This window comes from Kogia breviceps, chromosome 16 (assembly GCF_026419965.1).
Source record: "Kogia breviceps isolate mKogBre1 chromosome 16, mKogBre1 haplotype 1, whole genome shotgun sequence".
In the NCBI taxonomy this organism is placed as follows: Eukaryota; Metazoa; Chordata; class Mammalia; order Artiodactyla; family Physeteridae; genus Kogia; species Kogia breviceps.
Genome location: NC_081325.1, coordinates 25,736,885 through 25,759,404, shown reverse-complemented (window position 1 = coordinate 25,759,404; position 22,520 = coordinate 25,736,885). Strand labels below are relative to the sequence as shown.

The following is a 22,520-nucleotide window of genomic DNA, read 5'->3' as shown; positions in this document are numbered from 1 at the left end:
GCTCGGGCAGCTAAAGAAAGCCTGCCCCGCAGCTACGAAGACCCAACGCAACCAAAAATAAATAAATTAAGTAATTTTTTAAAAAGGGCAATCTCAGTAAAAGAATCATGTGCATTGTTAGCAGTTTTCTACAACATAAAAGAGTTGTAAAATAGCTCAAAGACAATGAAAAACAGTTAATTCAACAGGAGGTCTTATAATCCCTTTGCCTATTTCAGTGTCTTCCAATTTTTCTTGACAGTACTAATTCCTCTGCCTGGAGTGCAATTCATTGAAATTATCTTCATCAAACCAGTATTTACTGAATATCTACTATGTGCCAACCACTCTTCTAAGTGCTAGGGGTTCAAAGGTGAGGAAAACAGACTCCATTCCAGCTGTCATTGTCTTTGATAGATCAGCTCATCTACCTATCATAGTCCTTCATTTAAGCTCAGTTACAATTCTTGTAATATTGCTGAATCTTTCCTTGTATTATACTTAGCAATTTATTATTCACACTTCATTTTACAGTTCTGGGGAGCAAGATGCAAGTCCCAAATTCTGAATCTCTTTGGCAGAAGATGATAAATTACTTTCCTGTTCCTGAGGAGGTGAAAACAACTATAGCTCAATTTAACAAATATGTTTTTGACTCTGTACTATACATAAGATACTATGCTATGTGCTACAGGAAGATGATTAATTCAGCAAAGATATTTTTGAACACCAACCGTAAAACACAGGGAATGCACAGTTAAATAAGACATGGTGTCTGATCCAGAGGGACTTCAGTCTAATGGAGGAAATAGATGAGTAAGTTAGTGACTTCAACACATTATGATGAGCCCTATATTAGAGATGAGCAGTGAGTGTTTTGAGAGTGTAGAGGAGAGGCAGCCATATCAGGGTCAGGGACAGGGATGGCTTCGGGGAGAAGCTGATCCTTAATCTGAATTCCGAAGGACAAGTAGAAGTGAGCTAGGCACAGATAGGAAGGGCATCACAGATACACACTGAGAATCTGGGAAATTTCAAGAGATAGGCAGGAACCAAATCATAAAGGGCTTCACATTCTCAGATAAAGAGGCTCAGCTTTCTCCTGGAAGCCATGGAAGAATTTTAAGCAATAAGCATCATTAGGGACTTCCCCGGTGGGCCAGTGGGTAAGACTCTGCGCTCCCAATGCAGGGGGCCTGGGTTCTATCCCTGGTCTGGGAACTAGCTCCCACGTGCATGCCACAACTAAGATTGCACTTGCCACAAATAAGAAGTCCGCATGCTGCAACTAAACAGGCCACAACAAAGATCCCAAGTGCCGCAACTAAGACGCGGAGCAGCCAAAGTAAATAAATTAATTAATACTTTTTTAAAAGCATCATTAGATTTGTATTTTACAAAGATCATGTAGTAGGCTGAATGTGTGTAACACTCTAATCACCGGGATCTGTGACTATGTTACCTTATATGGCAAAAAGAGATTTTGCAGATGTGATTAAATATATTAAGATGGGGAGATGATCCTGCATTATCTCCGTGGGCCCAGTGTGATCACAAGGGTCTTTATAGAGAAGCAGTAGAGTTAGAGTCAGAGAGAAGATGTGAAGAGGAAGCAGAGGTCAGAGAGTAGAGGAGATGCTTTGCTGTTGGCTTTGAAGATGGATGAAAGGGCCATGAGCCCAGAAATGCAGGTGGCCTGGAGAAGCTGGTAAAGGCAAGGAAATAAATTCTCTCCTAGAGCCTCCGAAAGGAACATGGTCCTGCAGACACATTTCTGACTTCTGATGTCCAAAACTGTGAGATAATAAATTTGTGTTGCTTTAAGACATAATCTGTGGCAATTTGTTACAGCAGTGATAGAAAATTAATGCAGATTCCCATTAATACAGATTTTTCCCTTGGAAATTAATGCAAAAAATAAACTGAATGAGGCTGGCAAAGGATCTATGGAAACTCATTAGTATGCTATGAAAAGCAGTTTAGCATAGTGGCTACAGGCATGAACTTTGGTGAGATGGCCCTTACTTAGTTTCATTATTGGGTATAAATTTACTTTTTTTAAGCTTCAGTTCTCATTTGTAAAAGGAGGATAATAGTATTTTTCTCATGGTGCTTTCATGAGGATTAAATAAGAAATAGCAAATTATACATAGTGTCTGGTACAGGGTATGTGCTCAATAAGTTATTATTAAATGATTACAGTAATTGAGAAGAGAAGGGAGAATAAGGAGAGAGAAGTAAAGTCTCCAAAGAAATTAGAAATGTATTCCCTCCTAAGCACTGTTGGAGGAATTAATTCTGCATAGGCCAGAAGGCACTGTTTTTTTGTTTTTTGTTTTAATATTTATTTATTTTTGGCTGCGTTAGGTCTTAGTTGCAGTACGCGGGATCTTTCGTTGCGGTGAGCGGGCTTCTCTTTAGTTGTGGAACATGCGCTTCTCTCCAGTTGTGGCACGCAGGCTCCAGAGCACGCAGGCTCAGTAGCTGCAGTGTGCATCCTCTCCAGTTGTGGCGCGTGGGCTCAGTAGTTGCAGCCCGCGGGCTTACTTTCCCCACTGCCTGTGGGATCTTAGTTCCCCGACCAAGGATTGAACCCATGTCCCCTGCACTGGAAGGTGGATTCTTAACCACTGGACCACCAGGGAAGTCCAGAAGGCACTGTTTTTGCTGAGAGGGGAAGAAAGAAGAAAAGTGATGGGTGCTGAGGGGTATTCCAGAAATGGGGGTTGAATGAGTGAATAGATAAGGAGAAAATAGTGTGACCCAGAAACTGGCAAGTTTGATGCAGTTGAAGAAGAGGTATATTGAGAATAGTAGAGTGAATGAGCTAGCTTAGATCCCCTGCATCTTGAAGAGTGAAAGGCTCTTATTAAGGAATCAGCAAATGTTTGTGGAAGAAAAGAGGAGATTGGCAAATCTCTTCTCATTTAAAAATAATTTCAGGGACTTCCCTGGTGGTCCAGTGCTTAAGACTCCACACTTCCACTGCAGGGGGCACAGATTCGATCCCTGGTCAGGGAACTGAGATGCCGCATGCTGTGCAGTGTGGTAAAATGAAATGAAATAAAATAAAATAAAATATAAGGTAGTAGATTGCTAGAATTTATGATTTAAGAGGAGGGGCAGGTCTTGCTAATTCTAAATTTGGCCATGGGAGTGGGTAGCTAAAATAGGGTAGAAGGTGAAGGTCTTTGTAGATGAAACCAAGGAACTGTAAGGCTAGGGATTTTTTTTTTAATGGATTGTATTTTTTAGAGCAGTTTTAAGTTCACAGAAAAATTAAGCTGAAGGTACAGAGATTTCCCCTATGGAAACCCCCTGTCCCCACATATGCATAGCCTCTTCCATTGTCAATATCTCCCACCAGAGCAATACATTTGCTACAACTGATGAACCTACATTGATACATCATTATCACCCACAGTCCATAGTTTACATTAGGGTTCACTCTTGGTGCTGTACACCCTATAGGTTTTGACAAGTGTATAATGATGTGTAGCCACCACTATAGTATCATACAGAATACTTTTCACTGCCCTGAAAACCCTCTGTGCTTCACCTAGTCATCCCTCCCTCCCCCTAACCCTTGGCAACACTGATCTTTTTACTGTCCCCATAGTTTTGTCTTTTCTAGAAAGTCATATAGTTGGAATCATACAGTATGCAGCCTTTTCAGATTGGCTTCTTTCACTTAGTAATATACATTTAAGATTCTTTGATGTCTTTTCATGGCTTGATAGCTCATTTCTTTTTAGTACTAAATAATATTCCATTGTCTAAATGTACCAGAGTTTATTTATCCAAGGCTAGGGTTTTTAAATCATACATACAGTTACTGGAATCATAGTAGATGGGTGCTAGGAGTGAAGTTGAAATGACAACTAGTCCCTTGGCGAATGGACAAATGAAGGATAGTGACCAAGAGGAAAAGGAGAAGAGAACAACAAAGCTGGTGAGTATAGACTCAAGTATCCTGTCCTTAAACGAAGGTGAAGTATTATGATTTGGGGGGGAGCAGAGTGGGATGGGGGCAAAAGTGCTGATTTTTCCCTCACGAACTCCTATGGTATATAAGCAGAGGGAGGTGCAAAAGGAGAGACAATGTCCCTGATGAAGGGCTGGATGTCAATGAAGGTAAGGAGGGAGAGAATGCTCAGTGAAAGGGTTGAGGATAAAGCCAAATGGAAAGGTGTGGCATAGACAGGAGCAGTAGGAGGATGCGTTTGTAGAGAAAGCAGAGAGACAGACAAACAAGAAGACAACAGAAGTGAGAGGACTGGAGGGTGTGAATCTGTGGATAGTTTTGAGAGAACTCTTGGGTCAAGATGTTTCTGCGCTGATCCGGAGTCTTTGAATGGTGCTAATGCTAGGCCACTTTCACTATCTGTGGTCCTATCTGCAATTTGTGGCTTTTGCTTAGGGTTCCAAATTGAATCTTGGTGGTGAGGGTTTTTTTTTTTGTTGTTTATATGCCTTATCTAAATTCAACCTCAAGAGGAATGGTGGCATGTTTAAGCCTGGATTTGGATGAAATGCCTGGAAACAGTGTTTCTCAACTCCGGTTGCACATTACAGCCATCCGGGAAGATTTGAAATGCCCAATCTCCACCCCACCCCCAATTGAATCAGAATTTCTGGAGGTAGGACTCAGGCATCAGTAGATTTTTAAGCTCCTAGACGATACAAAAGTGCAGACAAGGTTGAGAACAACTGTTTTCGAACAATTTACAATTTATAAAACATAAAACACACTAAGACTAAAGGCATAAAAGAAGGACAAAGTGCTACGTAAATACAGAGAAGAGAGAGATTAGATCTACTGGGAAGACTTGGGAAGATCTTATGGAAGTCATGCCATTTGGGATGAAGAACTTACGAAGATAAAGATTAGCGTATTGGGAGAACAATCTCATAAAACTATCAGGTTGAGCGGAAGTATGGAGTTTAGGAAATACTGGACCTGATGTACCCACCGGTTCTGCTGCTATATAAGGTAATTGTGGGAGCAAAGTGAAAGAAAAATCTGAGAATAGACTGAGTTCTAGACAATGGGTGGTCATTGAAAGTTTTTATACAGTGAGTTTATATAGAAAAGACAAATCTAGAGCAATGTGCAAAATGAAATGGAGAGGAGAGAGCCTGAAAGTAGAGTTATGAGGTTACTTGGTTTTGCAATTATGAGATTTTTACAATATTTAATGTTAAGGTGGAGTGGGAATGGAAGGCAAGGAGGAAAGGGAGAAACGTGACAGACCTAGAATTTAAAGGACTAGGCAACTTGAATGTGGAGGATAATAAAGGGGAGTCAAAACTGATCAGAAAATTTTAACTACAGGAGTGGTGTCATTAACAATAATAGAGAAGTTGTTACTTAGTCCAAGATCATACTGGTCGCCACAGGACAGACCAATAAATCAGAGACGAGGTGTTGGGGCAAGGAATAGCGACTTTATTTGGAAAGCTGGCAGATTGAGAAGATGGTGGACTTGTGTCCCAAAGAACAATCTTGCCTGAGTTAGAATTCAGGCTTCTTTTATACATAAAGGGGAGGGAGTAAAGTCAAACATTTCCTGGTTCCCATTAGCCTCCAGAGGGGATGTGTTAATTTCTCCCTCGCTGCAGTCATTCACAGGTGGGCCTGGTCAGGATGCTTCCTGTGAGCTAAGCAAAGGTATTTTAGCATAATGCTCATTACCTGGGAGGCAGGGCTCCCAGAGATGGGCTATTATGTATAATTTAAGCTTATAGGCAACATCCCTTTAGTGAATAACTTGCAATAGAATACGAAGGTTCTTCCCTGTTGCAAAGCCAGTACTTGAGCTGGTTTGATGGAAAGATGATACGTTTTATTTTATTTTTTATCTTTAAAATTTATTTATTTATTTTTGGCTGCGTTGGGTCTTCATTGCTGCGCTTGGGCTTTCTCTAGTTGCGGCGAGCGGGGGCTACTCTTTGTTGCCGTGCGCGGGCTTCTCATTGCAATGAGAGTAGGAACAAAGAGTAGTCCCCGCTCGCCGCAACTAGAGAAAGCCTGTGTGCAGCAACGAGGACCCAATGCAGCCAAAAATAAGTTAATAAAATAAGTTAATTTTTTAAAAAAAGGAAGAGGAGGAGATGATGGAGGACCCAGAGAATGACTAGGAGGAGAGACAGGCAGAAACCCAGGATTCTGCTGGGGCTTGGTGACTGAGGCAGAAAAAGTCAAGGACCGGGTGATCCACTGTGTGAAATGCTACAGAGATGTTAAGGAAACTGTGAACTGAAAAAAAAAATCTTTGGATTTGGCCACTAGGCAATCCTTAACATGTGAGCTTCATGAGGGCAGCTAGTTTTGTTTCTCAGAAGACTGTCTGTCACACTGTGCTCCATAACTAAGTACTGAACAAATGAATTGGTGAGATTTCAGAGAACATTTTCAAAAGAGGCAGAAACCAAATCTTAAGGAGGATTAGATTAGAATTGGCACTTTCCTAGAAGAAACCCCATTATCTCTTTCAGAGTGACCTTTTAAAAAAATAAATCAGATCATGTAACCTTCCTGCTTCAAATGCTTCAGTGGCTCCCTCACTGAGTTTAGGATGAAACCAAACCAAACCACACCACATTGCCTAAGATGACAAACCCAAGGCAACCTGGGCTACAGTTTCAACTGAACCATGTACCATCTTCCTCCCCGCATGACCCCCCAGCCACCTCCTTGAACCTGTAGTTCTTAACCTGACTCTTTTAATCGTGTTCCTATATTACGGCATGTGCACGTGGTTCCCTTTCCCTGGAAAGTGATGTTCCAATTTCTCATCTTGCTAATTCTCTTCTCATCCTTTAGGTCTCTGTTCATGTTATCACCTCTCCAGAAGCTGTTCTAGATCATTCCTGAGTACCTGAAGTATTTCGAGTATTTAAGCACATTTGTTCTCTCCTCAACCCCCATTGCCCTCACATGACCTTGTTTTATTTCCTTCCCAGGACCTCCCACAGTCTGGAATAATCTTGTTTCTTTATGTGTTTATTGTCCGCCTCCTCCCATAGAATATAAACTACATAAGGAGGGAGAAAATGCAAATAGTGGGGGGAATAACTGATGAATGAAAGTTCAGGGAAAAAAAAGGAGATGGGACCAAGAGCTCCCAGGGAGGAATGAAGTACCCTCTTTTCTGAAACAAGAGCGTGGAAGGGAGAAGTGAGCAGAAACATTATGCAATCTGATGCGTTCTTTTCCATCCCTTTGGTGGTGGGAATAGCAGCAAATGACTTCATTTTACCCCGTCAGCTGGCTTTGTAAGATATGCTATGTATATGGGGTGGAGACCATCCTTTTCTAGATTCTTTTCTCCTTGGCTCTACGAGACTTTGCAGGAGAATCACTGGCCCATATCCCGTACGTAAAAAGTGCTTCCGGAACTGTTCAGGTCTTTACAGGTGTTGCTACTGTTATTTTACCATGTGCATGATTCTAAAGGAGGTCCACCCTGCCTGAAGCACCAGGAGAGAACATCTGGGTAGAGGCCCTCAGTGGGGCTTCAGCATTCTTCCTGAGAGACAATGAGTTCAGATTTACAAGGCATTTGTTTTTTTTCTAAGGGTTTAGGAAGGACTAAGCATTACATTCGCATAACCCTGGTGTGCCAGATTACCATAATGTTATTATAACCCCATTTTCTGTTGAAAGGTGGAAATAAGATTTGCTCCAGACTAAACAGGAAGTCAGTGATAAAATTACAAGCCATGGGCTAATCCAGGCTTTCTCACTGTGTGTGCATCACGTCTTTTAGACACTCTAAGGTTCAGGCTGACAACTACCAGCTACGATATTGGCATTCTTTTCAATTCCCCACCTCTCCCTTCACACCCCATCCCACTGTAGACAAACGAGGTATGCGTGCACTCTTTTTTCAACCTGTCATTTTGAAGTCGGCATTGAGGTGAGGCAGAGTGGCTTGAGCTGGCTGAGGTACATTCCAGAAAAGTCCATGTCCTATGAGGATCAAGGGATAATCTGACTGGAGCACTGGAGCTTCTGCTCTTCCCACAATTAACCCTTTACATGTGAGGATGTAGATAAACTGGGAGCCAAAAAGTTTTCAGGAATCAGTAATGTCATGGTGAGCAAAGAGTGGGTAGGGACTATAGGAGTGGTGGAGTCGGAGGGTGCTTGTGAGCAGGCTCTCCGCTGTCCCTGCTGCTCATCTAGGACAGTGGTTCCCAGCCTTTTTGGTACCAGGGACCAGTTTGGTGGAGGATAATTTTTCCATGGACTGGGGGCTACGGGGGCGGGGGGATGGTTTTGGGGCAATTCAAGGGCATTACATTTATTGTGCACTTTATTCCTATTATTATTACATTGTAATATATAAGGAAATAATCATACAACTCACCATAATGCAGAATCAGTGGGAGCCCTGAGCTTGTTTTCCTGAAACTAGATGGTCCCATCTGGGGGTGATGGGAGACAGTGACACCCGAAGTGTGCTGCTTATGTCCACTCTACTCTGTAAGAGGCAGCTTAACTGTCACTTGCCCCTCACTGACAGGGTTTTGATAATGAGTCTGCAAGCAACTGATTTATTATGGTCTCTGTGCCGTCCAACCTCTCTGCTGATGATAATCTGTATTTGCAGCCACTCCCCAGTGCTGGCATCACTGTCTCAGCTCCACCTCAGATCATCAGGCATCAAATCCTCAAAAGGAGCGAGCAACCTAGATCCCTCGCATGCGCAGTTCACAGCAGGGTTCCCACTCCTATGAGAATCTAATGCCGCCGCTGATCTGACAGGTGGCGGAGCTCAGGCGGTAGTGGGAGCAATCGGCTGTAAACACAGATGAAGCTTCACTCACCTGCCGCCCACCTCCTGCTGTGCAGCCGGGTTCCTAATAGGCCACGGACTGTTACCGGTCTGTGGCCCGGGGGTTGGGGACCCCTGGTTTAGGAGACCACCACCAGCTCTGGTGCCACTCAGCCAAGTTTCCCATGAAGCCCTCTTTGCCTACTTCCTCTCTAATAGCTTGAGGAGCCTAGTTTCTGTCTAGAACACATAGGCCCTTCTGGACCTCGCCCGTTTTAATAACAGTCCCTTCCTTATTTTAAAAGACTCTGGTGAGGGAATTCCCTGGCAGTCCAGTGGTTAAGACTCTGCACTTTCACTGCTGAGGGTGCGCATCTGATCCATGGCTGGGGAACTAATATCCAGCAAACCCTGCAGAGTGGCCAAAAAAAAAAAAAAAAAAAAAAAAGACTCAGGTGACACTTTCTCCCATCTCCAACCAACTCAGGCTACAGGGGAAAAAAATCAAGTAAGCCCAACCCAGTTCTGATTACAGCCCATTAAATGCAACTATGCATCAATTACCCTGTAGTCTCACAAACATGCACAAACGAAGATCCAGAACATGTATAAGTTTATGTACCTAATATTTACACATACCTTAATATTAAACCTACACCATATGTACGGCTATTCTTGTCAACAATGTATGTCCAGATCTTTCTAGACTCACACATTTCTGTCACTATGCTGCCGTTTATGTATGGTAGAAAGCGCCCCAGAGTTGGAAGATCCTGGGTTTGAATCTTTTTTCTTTCATTATTATAGGTCTTGTATAAAGGAGAACCACCTGAGGAGAAAGCGTAGGTAGACCTGGGGAATCAGGCGCCCCATAAAACCACCGTAATTCTCACCGACAATGTTAGGTGTTCTAAACTGCTGAGAATATTTTTCTCTGACATTTCAAACGTGCTTTCACATTAGCCCTTTTCAAGTCCTGCCCAGTGACCTCATATACGTTGTGAATACTTCTTTGCTCTGCCCTGGAGAGAAAAGGCTTCTCTTAAAGTCTAAGTCGAGGGAGAAAATAAGGAAAACAAGTTCGTCCTACATGAAGAAATTTACTTTTGAGTCCAGCACTGTTTAAATTCCTGACTGGAGCGAAATCAAAAAAGTCAGATTCTGATATAACTAACATTATCTTGGGCCATAAGCCTAACAACCAAAGAACAATACAAGGCAGAGACTTACGAACGGCTACGGTGCAAGCGCCCTACCCGGGGCCTGTGTGCAGGTGACAGAGGCGACCGCCTAACACAGGGCCCCAGGTCCTCGCTGCGGGGCGCATGCGCACGCCGCCTCGCTCGAGGTGGGCGGGCCCTAGCTGCCATCTTGCCCCGTACTGGAGCCGCCGCCGCTTGCTCCAAATCAAGGCTGGGGCTGAAGGGCATCCTACTGAGACCGGCTTCCTTTTCCATTGCTAGCCCTGCCCGACAGCCCTGCCTAGGCTGCTCAGCCCCAAATCTAGGCCAATGAACTGACCCGTCGCCCGCAGCCCGACTCTTAGCCGCGGCTCGTTCCAGTGCCCATCCCGCGAAACGGAGCGCGCGGGCACCCAGCCTCCTCTCCAGCCGCGATGCCGAACGTGCAGCTGCCGCCAAAGGAGAGCAACCTCTTCAAACGCATCTTGGTGAGTGGCCAGTGGCTGCGCCGCCCACCCCCCGGCAGCCCCGGGCCCGGCGCGGCGAGCTGTCTGGCGGCGATGGCGCCTGCGCGGCCGGGCCCGGCCCCCCTGAGTTCTTTGTGCGCGAACCCGCACTGCCCTACCCTCGCCTCGCAGGGCCCGCCACCCCGCTCTCCTCCCTCCCTCCGCGGCCGCTCCTTCCAGAATCTTCCCGCCGCAGTCACCCTGGGCCTGGGCGCGCCGGCCGGGAGTAGCCTGTGCCCTCTGCGGCGCCTAGCGGCCGGCCTCGCGACCTCCTCACCCCGGTCCACCCCAGTTACTTTTGCCAGCATCCCTGCGTCCAGGTGTTCGTTCACTGCTTTATGTGGAATCTGTTGCACAGCGCACCTCGACACCTATGAAAGCGGGAGCGATCCTGTAATGGGGGTGGGATCCGATTTATACCGGTTACGGGAAACTAAAATCTCGGAGACTCATCCTCCCTTTGGTAGAGAGTTTGCCTATTTTTGCTGTGTCGTACTAATCCTCTATGGGAAGTACGTGACTCGAACTGCATTTCTAAGTTCTAAAGCCGAGCACAGCTCTGTTTTTAACTCGTACAGGCCCTGTAAGTGGTTGAAGCCGCGCGGACTGGCTGGTATTGTACTTGAGGGGGGCATTTACTTTGATTCCGAGCAGAATCCTGAATAATGGCCCCATAATAATGACGGCGGCCGGGTGGAGAGGGGAGTTTTCTGAGGGTTATGTGTCACCGTCCTGGTACCTTCACGGTTTTCCAGGGAGGAGAGGCAACATGCCTTTGCTTTTCTCAGTAGACACTGGAGACTGATTGTCTTTCATCTGAAAACCAGCGTTTAGATTTTAAGGGTGAATTTATTAATCAGAGCTTGTGTTGGTTATATGACCATTAGCTGTTGCCTGCCTTTATTATATATAAAATAAAGTATAACCAACTGCAGAAAAAAGAAATATCATAGTAGCCGTTCTGTTTCAATCCAAATAGAAACGTCACATTAGTCTTGAGAATGTTACAAAAGCTACATAGTAAATGGGATGAAAATTTTGTCTTAATTTTATATGGTGCTTAGTGTTGAACAAATGATGAGAAACGAGTGTAAAAACATAAATCTAATTAAAGCATTGTGACAAATTGCTTCATTCGACTTTACATATATTTTTTGTTTATTTTACTTTCATTTTTCTCATACCCTTGTATTTTTCGCAGTGTGGAATTGGAGAAGTGAACTTTTATGCCCCTTTTGGGTGGGGTGTTTTTTTTTGGTCTGAGGAAACTGAAACATGTTAATGAAAAATTATCTATAAATTGTTGGATTTCAGGACATTTGGTATTATACCTAAAAGATGACAGACACTTATTTTCTCTATACATGGATATTTTCTAGTTCAAATCATTTATCAGTAGCATAATGAAAAACAATTATATGATTTATTATTACTCTAGTTATAAAAAATGTAAAGACCACTGCAGAGTTAATTTTATCCCCCAATAAATTGGGAAATGCTATACATTTTTTATCTGGGTATGTAATGTTTATTATAACGTTACATGAGTTTAGGAGGATACTGCAAAAGTGAATGATTTGATCGTCTCAAATTGCAATAAGTGTGGGTAAAGTTTTACTATGACAAATTCCATAGCAAACAGAAGTCTATAATAAAATTATTCTTTAAAGTTCGGTTGGTGGACCAAAATGCTTTGCCACCAACAGTAATTTTTAAAAAATGATCGTTTTACTGAAACACACCCATACAAATTCACCAGGTTGCTTATCACATGTTCTGCATGGCTGGTACCTGCCTGTCTTTCCCCAGACTGGCTGTTAGCTTTATGTCTTGTTGAATTTTGGAGCTATTGCAGGCACTCTTTTACAAATGAGACAATCAAACCCAGGGATGGTAAATGACTAAGTGTCTAAGGTTCTCGGACTAAGTGTCTAAGGTTCTCGGTCTGGTCAGTAGCAAAATTGAAACTAGAGTCTATCTTGTCTACTAAGTAGATATTCCTTACTGAACTTAAGACTTTTCTTTAACCCGAGTACTCGGATACTGGAGATGACTACCGGGGCTTGAATTGTGTCTCTGACACTTACTAGCTGTGTAAACTCGGTAACTGTGCCTCAGTCTCTCCATCTAAAATGTAGATAACGTGTATCTCAGGCTTTCCTGGTATTTAAGTAAGGAATAAATGAGAACAGTGCCTGACACATAGTAAGTGCTTCCAAAAAGTGTTAACTATTACTGTTATTGGTAGTATGATATTATTACTTCCAGATCACTTGGTAAGGCAGAAAAAAAAATAATATTTCTCTTCTTTTCCTCTTCCCCAGTAGTTCCTTCTGCTGGTTTTTTTGTTTTTGTTTTTTTAATATTTTTGGAATATGTAATATATTCACGTGGTTCAAAATTCAGGTTTTCCTATCTTCTTTCCCAACCACTAAGTTCTCTTCCCCATAGGCAATCAAGAAGCCTTAATTTAAAGCTCTTTTTCTAAGAATACTTTTCTAATTCTCCTCTCCATATTCCACCCCTGTTGGCAAGAATTAATCTCTTCCTCCTCCTTTGCTGGTACTGTTTTGCTTTGAACTTGAATGTATATATTGACTATGTATTGAGCAGTTCTTATTTGTCTAGAACCTGAGGATGCAGCAGTGTTTAAAATAGGCAAGATCCTTGTTCTCAGGAGCTTACAGTATGGTGGGGAAGATAGACACTAAATAAGTACAAAAATGAGTAAGAATGTCAGGAAATGATAGCGCTGTGTAGAAAATAGAGTAATATGATAGAGTGTTGCTGGGGGGTGCTGTAAGAGGCTGGCAGTATTAGTTAGAGTTGTCAGGTAGATGATATGTAAAACTTGATCGTAAGGAATCAGCCATGGGAAGATGTGGGGAGGAAAAACATTTCAGGGGGTGGAAGGAACACAAGTGCAGAGGCCCTGAGGTGGGGATGAGCTTGGCAGGTTGAGTACTAAAAAGAAAACCCGTAACCACCACGTAAGTGAGAGATTGAGTTAAAAAGATGCAGTGTTCTGATGGTTAATGGCTGTGGAGGGCAGGCGTGAATTGCTTAGCCTGGCTGGTGGCATTGAGGAATAAAGAGGGTTTATTCCTAAATAAATCTAGTCTAATACAAGTGTAAGAGATTTGCTTACACTTGTATTAGACTACAAGTGATGGAAAGACCATAGTCTTGGAGTCAGAGGAGAACTTGTAACTAAGCTGAGCCACTTATAAATTAATTTAATGGACTTTTAAGTTTCAGTTTCTACATCTGTAAGGTGGAGGTCATGACACCTACCTTAAGGAGTTGTTATGAGTTATAGCAAGTTTTGTACAGACACATGTTAGTTGCTCAGTAAATAGCAGTATTTTTGTGTGTGTATGCCTTGGTTCCATTCCTGAAGTAGCAAAGACTTTTAATGCAGTTTCTAGTATTTTTCTGTGTTATCACATATGTTTTTGCTTTTGGATTTTGAATAAAAGAAAGCTGTAGCAGTGTGTTGGTTGACAATTATGGTGTTTTTTTCTTTATCTTCTATAAAAGTGAAAATACTCAGATACCAGAATAGTTTGGCAAGGAGTAGGTAACAGAGGTAAACTTCATGTTATAACTGATATGAATTGATACAAAACCTTTCCATCACATATGTTTTAGACCTAATTTTGGATCTTGAATTTAGAATTTATGTAATGGAATGAAAAGTTGCTACATTTGTATTCATTTTATATAATAATTTTTGTTCATATTTCTTTACAGAAGTGTTATGAACAGAAGCAATACAAAAATGGCCTCAAGTTTTGCAAGATGATTCTTTCAAATCCAAAATTTGCTGAACATGGAGGTATTATCTCACCTATGAGAGATTACTTTGGGGAAATCTAATTGTGAAATCAGATGGATAGGATTCCCAACTGTTAAACAAGAATACTTCCCAGATTGCATGGCCTTGTAGTTCTCTATTAGAGTGCATAAATGTTTAACGTTTTCAGATATGCCTCATATCATTCTTATTCTAGATTACTTCTGTTATGCTTAGGTATATTTACAGTCTTTACTTTTAGATGAGAAATGATTGGTTGATATATTGGTGAGTAGTTGGCATATATACCTGTATTTTTATAGACCTGATTTCATTTGTTACTTTGAATAGAATTTAAGTTTATCCTTTGATTTCTCATGTGTAAAATTAGAACAATATTTGCAACACCAAAGTAGTATGAAGATACAATCAAATGCATTTTATTTTTTGGTAGATGTATTTTTTAATCTATCTGCTAACCTTCATATGTAAGTAAGATACTACTGATTTACCGCTGTATTATCTTGGGTCGTTTTTCTAGCACTGATGTTAGTAAGTCTGTATTTGCTTGTCTCATTCTTTTTCACTGGTGACCAGTGTTTGGTAAAAGGATGGATTGGGTTAGACGTGTAAATTATGGTCCTATAGCAGAGCAAAGCTGATTGGGTTTCTGAATATTAGACTTGAGTAATTATTGAGACCATCTTTTGGGGAAGATAGGCTGACCCTACTCAGCTTTCTAATAACACTTAAAACATTCTTTGAAGGAAATGGAAAGAAGTAATTTCATAGAATTTTAGAAATTAAAGCTTGTTTTCAAGCTGTTTGGAGCCCTTATCCAAAGGGGAGCTCGTGGGGAAATTCATTATGTAAAAACAGATAAAATAAGATGTTTGGTCATAGGGACCTGGACTGCTGGATCACCCGTTCTGAAAACCATAGTCCATAGAGATCAGTTTGAAAACCATTGTTCTTGTCTAATTCCCTTCTTGTGGATTATTCAGAGAATTATTTCATTCTAAACAATCTTTGATTAACTACCTTCAACATATTCTTGGGTTGCCATTCCCATAGTCCAGTGTCGTGCTTTTCAAATGCAAACTGATGTTAATTAGCCTAAGTGGGATTCATTGGAATAAACTTGCAGCCAAAAATGAAGTCTGTTCCAATAATGAGTGAGGTGATTTTTAAATTCTGTACATCTCTCTAAGGTAGATTGAATGATTTTTGTGGGGTATAAATCAGATGATTTGATTCTTAGTAGGATTGACCTCAGGTGAAAGCTGAGGTCTGTTGCAGTAGATTTAACTCAACAGGACTCAGGACCTTGCTGTGTTACCTTTTTTCAGCAGAATAATCTTAACCTCCTTTATAGAGTCTTCAGAAAGACAGAAAGCATTTTACCAACTCAGTCCCAGCCTGAGGAATTTCAGACAAGGACTTGGGCTAAACTTTAAGCAGATACATAAATATACTTTTACTTTTTTTATTTGGAGAGAAATTCTTCTAACTATAGGATTAAAAGGATGAATAATGTAGGTATTGGTAGAGCTCAGATATTAAAATAGTGCTAAGAGAATAATTTGAATTTTTCATGTGTAAATAGAGGTTAAAAATATTTTTCAGAGACTTTGGCTATGAAAGGATTAACATTGAACTGTTTAGGAAAAAAAGAAGAGGCGTATGAATTTGTTCGTAAAGGACTTCGTAATGATGTCAAGAGTCATGTCTGTATCCTTTTGCAGTAGTTGAATAGTTTAATTTCATTTATGTATTTTACATTTATGAGTTTTTTCTAACTCAAATTTTAAAAAAACTTCACTATGAAAAATTTTAAAACTATATGGAAGAGTAAATGTAATGAACTTTATGTACCCATTATCAAGTTTCAATAATTATAAACATTTTTAATATTAGTTTCATCTGTTTCCTACTTCTTATTTTTTTTTGCTTATTGGAGTATTTTAAAGAGAATTACTATGCACTGTATATTTACTGCAGTTGTGCTTAGTGTGAGAGAATAGTAACTAATAATTAAATGTGATTTAAAACCCATTTTTTTTCCTATACATCCATAAACTGAGTGATACTTTCCTCGTTCCAAATAATAACTTACCTGTATAGTACTTAGCTGTATAGCAATACTTGTGTTCCTTAAATGTTCCTTAAACTTTCCTTTAGAAATTTTAGGAGAAAAATTCAGAAGCAACTTGATGTAAAATAGATTTTATTTAGTATTAAATATCATATTGATTTTCAGCTTGGTTTCTGTTGCACAGGGACTTAGCTGTTACTTCATCTGGGTACTTACAATCGTATTTTTTCATTGACTAGTATCCCAGTTTGTTAAAAAAGCAAAAATATTGTTTAGGGATTGATCGTTGAAATTGTTTTAATCTCTGTTTTACCTATTTATATACTTATAACCTTTTCACATCTTACCCTTGTATCTTAATTTTTAACATTTAAATCATCTAGCTATTGGCCAGTATTGAATGTCAGTAGTCTTAGTGGTGTTTTTACATATTTAGCTTAGGGTTCTCTCAAAATACTAAATACTTATTTCTTTATCCCAGTGCTTACCCCAGAGCGAAGAGAGAGGGCATGTAAGTATGATAGTTTTTTGGCTCCAGGATAGCCTAAGACTTGACTTTACATTAAATAAAAACTTAATTTTTGTGGCCTTTACTATCACTAGTGAATTAACTGATGGTTACATGTTTTATTAATTGATTGAATATATACTTGTTTTAAAAGATAATTGTAATTTTTGTATAATACATATTCTGTTTCCATACATAGTGTTTGAGAATAAGTGAGTGTTGAGGTGCTGGCATAGGAAAGTGAGGGGATGGAGGTAGGCAATGTGAAGAATTTTTACCAATAATTTTCTAAGGTTACTTAAAAATATATTATGGAAAATTTCAGACATGTACAAAAATAGAATAGAATGATGCACCCCTATCTGCCTATCAGCTGGCTTCAATAATTTAGCAGTTGTCAATCAAGGCTGATCTGGTTTCATATTTTATCACCTGCTTACTATCCCCCTCCCTCTGATGCCAGATCATTCTGAAGTAAATCCCAAACAAAATACCATTTTGTTAAGGTAAGCTTTCTATTAGACATGTAGCATAGTATATTCTAGTATCTGTGAATGTCGGTTTCCTTAACTTAATAGGTTGGCATGTATATGGACTCTTGCAGCGTTCTGATAAGAAGTATGATGAAGCTATTAAGTGTTACCGAAATGCCCTCAAGTTAGATAAAGATAATCTGCAAATTTTGAGGGATCTCTCTCTGTTACAGATTCAAATGAGAGACCTTGAAGGTTATCGAGTAAGTACTTGAGTCTTAAATGTACATGTTTTTACAATAGATATAATTTAAAAGCATGTGAATTCAGAATGAGGTAAACTTAAGACAAGGTCATGTAGACTTGATTGTTCATTACAGTCTGTAGTAGAAGGAAAAGTCACTTTGGATCTTCCCTCCGATAATAGTAGTGGAACTGCATGCTTTTTTAAATAATTAATTAATTTATTTATTTATTCTTGGCTGTATTGGGTCTTCATTGCTGTGTGCGGGCTTTCTCTAGTTGCGGTGAGCAGGGGCTTCTCTTCATTGGCGGTGTGCAGGCTTCTCATCATGGTGGCTTCTCTTGTTGTGGAGCATGGGTTCTAAGCACGTGGGCTTCATTAGTCTTGGTGCGTGGGCTCAGTAGTTGTGGCTCGTGGGCTCTAGAGCACAGGCTCAGTAGTTGTAGCGCACTGGCTTGTTTGCTCTGCGGCATGTGGGATCTTCCTGGACCAAGGATTGAACCTGTGTCCCCTGAATTGGCAGGCGGATTCTTAACCACTGTGCCACCTGAGAAGTCCCTGGAAGTGCAAACTTGATCATCAAAAAAGGATAACTAGTTTATTCATTTTACGGTTTTTTACTTATTTAATTTTTAAAAAATTCTTTGCTGCGTTGGGTCTGTTGCTGTGTGTGGGCTTTCTCTAGTTGTGGCAAGCGGGGGCTACTCTTCGTTGCGGTACGCGGGCTTCTCATTACGGTGGCTTCTCTTGTTGTGGAGCATGGGCTCTAGGCATGCGGGCTTCAGTAGTTGTAGCACACAGGCTCAGTAGTTGCGGCATGCGGGCCCTAGAGCTCGCGAGCTTCAGTAGTTGTGGCTCACAGGCTCAGTAGTTGTGGGTGGTTCGTGGGCTTAGTTGATCCGTGTCATGTGGGATCTTCCCAGACCAGGGCTTGAACCCGTGTCCTCTGCATTGGCAGTCAGATTCTTAACCACTGCTCCACCAGGGAAGTCCCTCATTTAATGCTTTTTGAAAAGCTAGAATATTGCCTATGTGCTAATGCTGTGCTATATTCTTTGTGGGTTTGATATTTACAGATTTGGTAAACAGCTTTTATAATTAAAATCTAAATGTGGAGATTAATTAGCTTTCTTCATTATGGGTTAGAAAATACAAAATATTGTGAGGATTGCCATAAATGTAGTCCCAGGCCTTTTCACATTGTTATCTTCAACTCTGCTGGGCATCTCCATGTGCTTACTCCACTTAGTTTCCTAAATTCAGTATGTCCAAAATGGAATTATCTCACTTTCTCATGTGAAGGAGGCTACCAACTCTTAATAGTTCTGTTTAGATAAGTATTTTTTTCATTTACTTTTTTTCTGTTGTCCTTCTACTGCCATGTAAGTCTTTGCATAGATTTTTGCAGAAGTTTCAGGGTTCTGCTGAGCTTAATAGTGGTACCATTCATCACGATTGTGTGATTTTTCTTCAATTAGGACTTAGCAGCCTAAGTTTGGTGAGAGTTAAAATCAGTTATCCTTAAAGAAATTAGTAATGGCGAGAGACTGGTTGCTAGGAGGGGTAGTGAAATAAAGGAAGATAAAAGAGCTGGTGGTTAGAATTGGAGGATTCAAGGAACTAGAGGTACTGGTGGTGTCCAAGGACAAGGGCAGGAAGGTCACTGAGTGACAGTGTTGGCAGCATAGGAGCTGTAGCGAGAGTGAGTATCTGAATTTAGGATTTCTGGGTGGCAGTAAGGTCTAGGGTGTGGTGGTGGAAGTGGGTCCCTGAAGTGGGGTGGAGATTATTGTGGATGAGGAAATCGTGGATCTAAGAAGATAGGTTATTGGATAGGTGATCCACAGTGTTGCACTTGCCCAGAATAATGGCAGAATTTGGTAGAGAGATGAAAACTGAGTCAGACTTTAATGAAGTGGGGGAATGACAGAGCAGCAACAGTGAAAGCAAGGGTGATACAGTGGTAGAGCTTAATGCCATATGCCTAAAAGGAGCAGACATTTACACATGAATGTAGAGGAATGATATTGTCTCAGTTGTTTTGTTGAAGATATCTTTTTTTAAAAAGATCTGATCATGGTTCTCCTTGTGGCATGTAGCATGGATGGACGGCACCCATTCCAACAACAGAGTCACAGAAGCTAAGCATTACATTTTCAAAACTCATTGCAGCTAGTGTTCTTCATGAGACCCTGTTCGGGCAAGCAAAGTTGCACTTGCCTAAAAGTTGGAGGCAGATATGAGCTATGAAGAAGTGGGAGCTGTATAGGGAGGTTAGATTTTCTGCTGGTCTGAAGGTAACTTGATTCTTCTGGAGCAGCCATGGTGGAATTTCTGGTGTTTTCTCCCTAATGTCACAGATATTGAACTGTCTTAGAGTAACAGCCGTGGTGTTTCTGCCAGAAAAGTCCAGTCATATGTTTGAATGTTTTCCCTGGCTGTGTCCATCCTGTCTCTGGGGCCTATTATAGTAATGTAAAATATGTTGTGATTTCATATAACAATATTATAAACAGTAAACTCTAGTTTCATGAAAAGCTATCTTAGTCTCTCTTCTGAGATGTTTAGTTACCAGAAGAAATTCTCATTATATAAAGGTAATTTTATAAGGCAGTCTAAAAGCATTGACCCCAAGGACATTACATTACAGGGTATTCTAGAACTTAAGTTTAGATCAGGAACATAAAAAGTATTTCTGTTTTATTCTGGAGTTCAGAGATGTTTGTTCATTGAATTCATTAGAAAGGAATTAAGGATATTTTTTCTTAAAACTGATGAATTATATTTTAGAGAAACTTAAGAAAGTGAAAAAAATATTAAAGAAGTTTTTTTTTTTTAAAGGAGACTAGATATCAGCTTCTTCAGTTGCGCCCAACACAACGTGCATCCTGGATTGGATATGCTATTGCATACCACTTACTGAAAGATTATGATATGGCACTAAAACTATTGGAAGAATTTAGACAAACTCAGCAAGTAAGAACTGCATTTTAACATTTTTTTCTACCTTCACAAACTAAAATAGTTAACTTCTATATTGCCTCCACCCCCAAGCATGAATTAATCTTTCAGACCTATGGAAGAACTTGAAAATTTTTTGAAATAATTGGAAGAAGTTAAAACAAAGAATTCTTAATGCAAAATAAATAATATAAAGATTATTGTATACTATAATTTCAGCAATATTCAAATGAATAAAGAAAAGAATACATGAAAATGAAAATAGTTTTGTGACTGTGGGAATTGTTTCTCTAATATATATTGCTTTATATTTTATATAAATACATTAATAAATATATTTTAATATGTATGTAAAATAGAAAAATACAAAAAAATATACTGTGTATCACAAGAGAAGTTAAAAAGATGTTAACATTTTGCCATAATTGCTCCAGATTTAATTATTTTTTAAAGAGATGTTACAGAAACAGCTGAAGTTCTCCCACATCCCTCCATAGAGGTAGCCACTATTCTGAAATTGGTATAGATCATTTCTAGTCATGTTTACATTATGTTTAAGTCCATGAAAGTTACAAACTATTATTTTGTATATTTAAAATTTTACATGAATGACATGTAGTTTTTAAAATTCAACATTTCTTGAGATATAGCTATGTTGATACATGTTGACTAGTTTATTCATTTTAAACTGCTGTTTGGTGTTCTGTTATATAAATAAGCTAAAGTTAATCTACTCTACTTCGTCTGTATTAAAAATAAGTGCTGCAGTGAATATTCTTGTCTGCTGTTTCATTAGCCACATTTGTGAGTTCCTCTTCAGTTTATACCTAAAACTGGAATTGCAGAGTTGTGGCTCTGTCTGTTTAGTTTTACTAATTTGAAGCACCTGTACTAATATTCATACCCGCTAGCAAGGTTTTATGCTTATTGTTTGCCTATATCCTTACTGACACTTGATGTCAGCTTTATTATTTTTCCATTCTTCTGGTTGTGAAGAAGTTTATCTCATTATTTTTTATTTAATTTTAATTTATTTTTTGGCTGTGCCACACGGCTTGCGGGATCTTAGTCCCTTGACCAGTGATTGAACTTGGGCCCTCAGCAGTGAAAGTTCCAAGTCCTAACCACTGGACCACCAGGGAATTCACTCATTATTCTTTTAATTTGTGTTTCTTTGATTATTAGTGAGGGATATTGGAATAAGAGATATTATCTGTACTTTTCTTTTGATGTCTGTGTCTGGCCTCATGGCATGAGTTGGTAAGTGTTCCCTCTTTTGAAAGAGTTTGTGATAGATGGTGTTAGTTCTTATGTAAATATTGGTCCATTTCATCTAGGTAATCTAATTTGTTGGCATACAACTTTTCATAATAGTCCCTTATAATCCTTTTTATTTTTGTAGGGTTTGTGGTAATGTCCCTCCTTTTATTCTCAATTTTAGTAGTCATCTCTCTTTCTTTCTTGGTCATTCCAGCTAAAGGTTTGTCAATTTTGTAGATCTTGTCAAAGAACCAACTTGTAGTTTTGTTAAATTTCTCTGTGGGTGTGTTGGTGTATGTATGCTTTAGCACTCAGCCAGGCAGTTTACAACTCTACCTTAGCTTTCACCTCTTAAGGTGAAAGGTCAGAGTCTCAAGGTCAGCAAGAAGTGAGAGTTTAGGGCTTTCTCAGGTCTTTCTTGAACATGTGCGTAACTCTGTACATGTGTGTGACTTTTCAAAGCCCCTGTGGACATCACATTTCCCAGCTTTTACTTTAAGGTTTTTGTTTAGTCTGTTGTTTGCCCTGACTGTTAGCCATCTTTCAGGCACTATAAAGGTAAAACACATGCCTGTAATCACTTTTTTTTTTTGTGGTACGCAGACCTCTCACTGCTGTGGCCTCCCCCGGCATGGAGCACAGGCTCCGGACGCACAGGCTCAGCGGCCATGGCTCACGGGCCCAGCTGCTCTGCATCATGTGGGATCCTCCCGGATCGGGGCACAAACCCGTGT

General features: G+C 40.2%; 2 protein-coding genes across 12 annotated transcripts in view; one reads left to right on the top strand and one right to left on the bottom strand.

Annotated features, from left to right (window-relative positions):
• MTRF1 (mitochondrial translation release factor 1) overlaps window positions 1-10,069 on the bottom strand; it is a 64,271-nt gene extending 54,202 nt beyond the window's left edge. The window contains exon 1 of the mRNA XM_067017006.1: window positions 9,993-10,069. The gene's annotated coding sequence lies outside the window, so the exon portion shown is untranslated. The remainder of the gene's footprint in view (window positions 1-9,992) is intronic.
• Window positions 10,070-10,099: 30 nt separating this feature from the next.
• The window catches only part of NAA16 (N-alpha-acetyltransferase 16, NatA auxiliary subunit), a 67,297-nt gene continuing 54,876 nt past the window's right edge, over window positions 10,100-22,520 (top strand). For 3 of the 11 annotated variants that reach the window (XM_059041727.2, XM_067017000.1, XM_067017002.1), the window contains exons 1-5: window positions 10,104-10,431; window positions 14,203-14,287; window positions 15,872-15,976; window positions 17,427-17,584; window positions 20,407-20,541. In XM_059041727.2, coding sequence (XP_058897710.1) covers window positions 10,378-10,431; window positions 14,203-14,287; window positions 15,872-15,976; window positions 17,427-17,584; window positions 20,407-20,541 — 537 coding nt within the window. In that variant the 5' untranslated portion in view covers window positions 10,104-10,377. Of the gene's footprint in view, window positions 10,432-14,202; window positions 14,288-15,871; window positions 15,977-16,821; window positions 16,852-17,426; window positions 17,585-20,406; window positions 20,542-22,520 lie in introns of all 11 variants that reach the window. The other 8 variants (XR_010837350.1, XM_067017001.1, XM_067017003.1 and 5 more) reach the window with 5 other exon arrangements.